Here is a 2,488-nt window from a genome sequence, read left to right as displayed (position 1 = left end):
AGAGAAAATTTATAACTTTTTCAATATTTAGCTTATGATATCTCAATAACTCTTTGTCGGAGGGAAAAGTAGTAGGACTTTTTTTACTTGATTTAGTCTCCGGATTTTGCTGTTGCAATAGTATTCCAATTATTAAAAATTTTTGTGTAATGTAACATATATAAAATTTACATAGGCCCAAGCAATATCTCGTAAACGAAATATTTTCATCAAACAGATACACGCTGTTGGGGGCCAGCGGATGTGGCAAGACTACCCTGTTGTCCTGTATCGTCGGATTACGTTATCTCGACAGTGGAGAGATGTGGGTCTTGGGGGGATCTCCGGGCAGTGTGGGCTGCGGAATTCCAGGGCCTCGGGTGGGTTATATGCTGCAGGATACATCTTTAGTCGAACTGTTTTCTACGAGCGATGCTCTTTATTACTTTGGCAGGATCAATGGGCTTGACGATAAGGAGATCGGTAAGATACCGAATAGGTACATGGGATAAGAAAACTTGTAGTTGTTGCGCGCAAAATATCATGTAAATTCTGACAAGTTTTACTTTTACTTTCAAGTAAGTCTTTCAAGCGGTTCTAATTTTGTCTTGCTCGAAAGATATTCTACTATATGTCAATTTTAAACAACCCCAGTTTATACATGTTATTTCCAAGAAACGAGACATAGGTTTTTCTCGGAATTGTTCCAACTGCCTCCAGCAAATCAGTTGGTGAAGAACATGAGTGGAGGTCAACGAAAAAGGGTTTCCTTTGTCGCCGCATTGATGCATAAGCCCGAACTTCTAATTCTCGATGAACCCACCGTAGGTTTGGACCCAATTTTGAGAGAAAAGCAAGTAGAATTGGCTCCTTTTTAGACGTGATAAGCACAAAATATTAAGAAAATGTTTGGACGTTCTTTTTTACAGCATTTGGGCTTATCTGATCAAACTAACACAGGAGGAAGGCACCACCGTATTGATGACGACGCATTATATCGAAGAGGTTAAAAAGGCTAATACAGTGAGTCGCCATTAGATTTGTCTTAATAATATTTACGACTGTATTTAAAAAATAGCGAAACTTCGTTTTAAAGAAAGCGCCAAAAATTTTGGAGAAATGTTTTTATGGCCTGGTTTACATCGTGCACTTGATATGAAATAGAATACTTCAACTGATCGGCCAATGCGTGAACCAGTTTACTAGTTGTTACTATTTGTTATTCATATTAAGTGCACAATGTAAACTAGGCTAATTTTAATGCTATACTTAGCATTATTACGTTAACTCTTCCCTGTAGTGAATTAAAATTCTTATTGTAAAACATATCACCTCAGCCAGGATTCGAAACTGGGACCTCCCTCAATCCGGCACGCAGGACAGGGTAGAAAAAGACGGTATATGAATTCACTTTCAAGTAACACTACCCAACTGATACTCACCGATTTGAATGGAACTTAACATACTTATTAAACATCGAAAAATATTAAATACGTGTTTTTTTGTTTCGGCTAAATACGCTTTTTAGGGGTAGAAAGCACCCCTCAACCCTGGAGGGGTTTTCTCAACCAGAAAATGTATGCTTCAGAAATAATTAGCCATAACCGTTTCCACCTCCAGGGGTTGAGGGGTCCTTTCTACCCCTAAAAAGCGTATTTAGCCGAAACAAAAAAAAAGTATTTAATATTTTTCGGTGTTTAATAAGTATGTTAAGTTTCACTCAAATCGGTAAGTATCAGTTGGGTAGTGTTACTTGTTAGTAATTTAATTGGCCACCACTTATGCCAGGTCCTAAATGGCGTTTATGTTTCAAATTGATTTATATCTTAAAGGACCGAGTTAAAAATTAGTTGTTTATATAAAGAAGTCGCTAAAATTCCTATATAAGCTAAGTTTTCTTCTGAAGCAAGAACTATTCCTTCTTTTCGAGAACGCTGTGTTCTTCCTAATTGTAAATGTTACAAATTTGATCGTGCATAATATTGTATATTGTGGATGATACGCAGGTCAGTTTAATGAGACATGGTAAATTGTTAGCTGAATCGGCGCCGCAGAAATTACTGGAGAAATTTCAATCCTCGTCATTGGATGAAATTTTCCTGAAATTGTGCGAGGCACAGAATAATGCAGTCACTTTAACTGAAGATCAGGGATCCAATATAGAAGACACTGGTGGCGATGCCTTCAATCACGATCGAAACAAATATGAACAACTACAAGTATGTACGATTTTTATTGTTATAAAAAGCTTTGCAAATCTATATCATTTTAAGATACTAATAAGTCAAATTATTAAGGGAAACAAAACGGTTTCGAAAAGACAAGTTTCACGATTAAGAAGGTTCAAAGCTCTATTTGTGAAGAACAGCCTCCAATTTACCCATGATTACTCGTAAGTATTCATCATAACTTATCAATAATGCAAAAGGGACGCTCTTGTCAACAAAACAAAATTGAAAATTGTTTCAAATTCGAATGTTGCCTTTTCGAATGTTTCCTTCAATGGCCT

At 36.6% G+C, this 2,488-nt stretch overlaps 1 protein-coding gene across 1 annotated transcript; it reads left to right on the top strand.

Moving 5' to 3' along the window:
• Positions 1-219: 219 nt before the first annotated feature.
• On the top strand, positions 220-2,397 carry LOC105568385 (ABC transporter G family member 20-like). Its single transcript, XM_012024026.1, has 6 exons — positions 220-359; positions 434-462; positions 655-832; positions 909-1,002; positions 1,986-2,198; positions 2,277-2,397. Exons 3-6 carry the CDS (start codon positions 720-722, stop codon positions 2,373-2,375), a joined length of 519 nt encoding a protein of 172 aa, XP_011879416.1. The 5' UTR covers positions 220-359; positions 434-462; positions 655-719; the 3' UTR covers positions 2,376-2,397.
• Positions 2,398-2,488: the final 91 nt, after the last annotated feature.

Source organism: Vollenhovia emeryi, unplaced genomic scaffold (genome assembly GCF_000949405.1).
Source record: "Vollenhovia emeryi isolate VEMERY1.0 unplaced genomic scaffold, V.emery_V1.0 DF942569.1, whole genome shotgun sequence".
NCBI classification, from domain to species: domain Eukaryota; kingdom Metazoa; phylum Arthropoda; class Insecta; order Hymenoptera; family Formicidae; genus Vollenhovia; species Vollenhovia emeryi.
This window is presented reverse-complemented; position numbering and strand designations above follow the sequence as displayed.

Bases quoted from the DNA above. Each gene is read 5' to 3' on its own strand.
- LOC105568385 (XM_012024026.1), top strand. From the start codon at position 720: ATGAGTGGAGGTCAACGAAAAAGGGTTTCCTTTGTCGCCGCATTGATG. The intron at 833-908 runs GCAAGTAGAATT...TCTTTTTTACAG, and splicing joins GACCCAATTTTGAGAGAAAA to CATTTGGGCTTATCTGATCA. The intron at 2,199-2,276 runs GTATGTACGATT...CAAATTATTAAG, and splicing joins ACAAATATGAACAACTACAA to GGAAACAAAACGGTTTCGAA.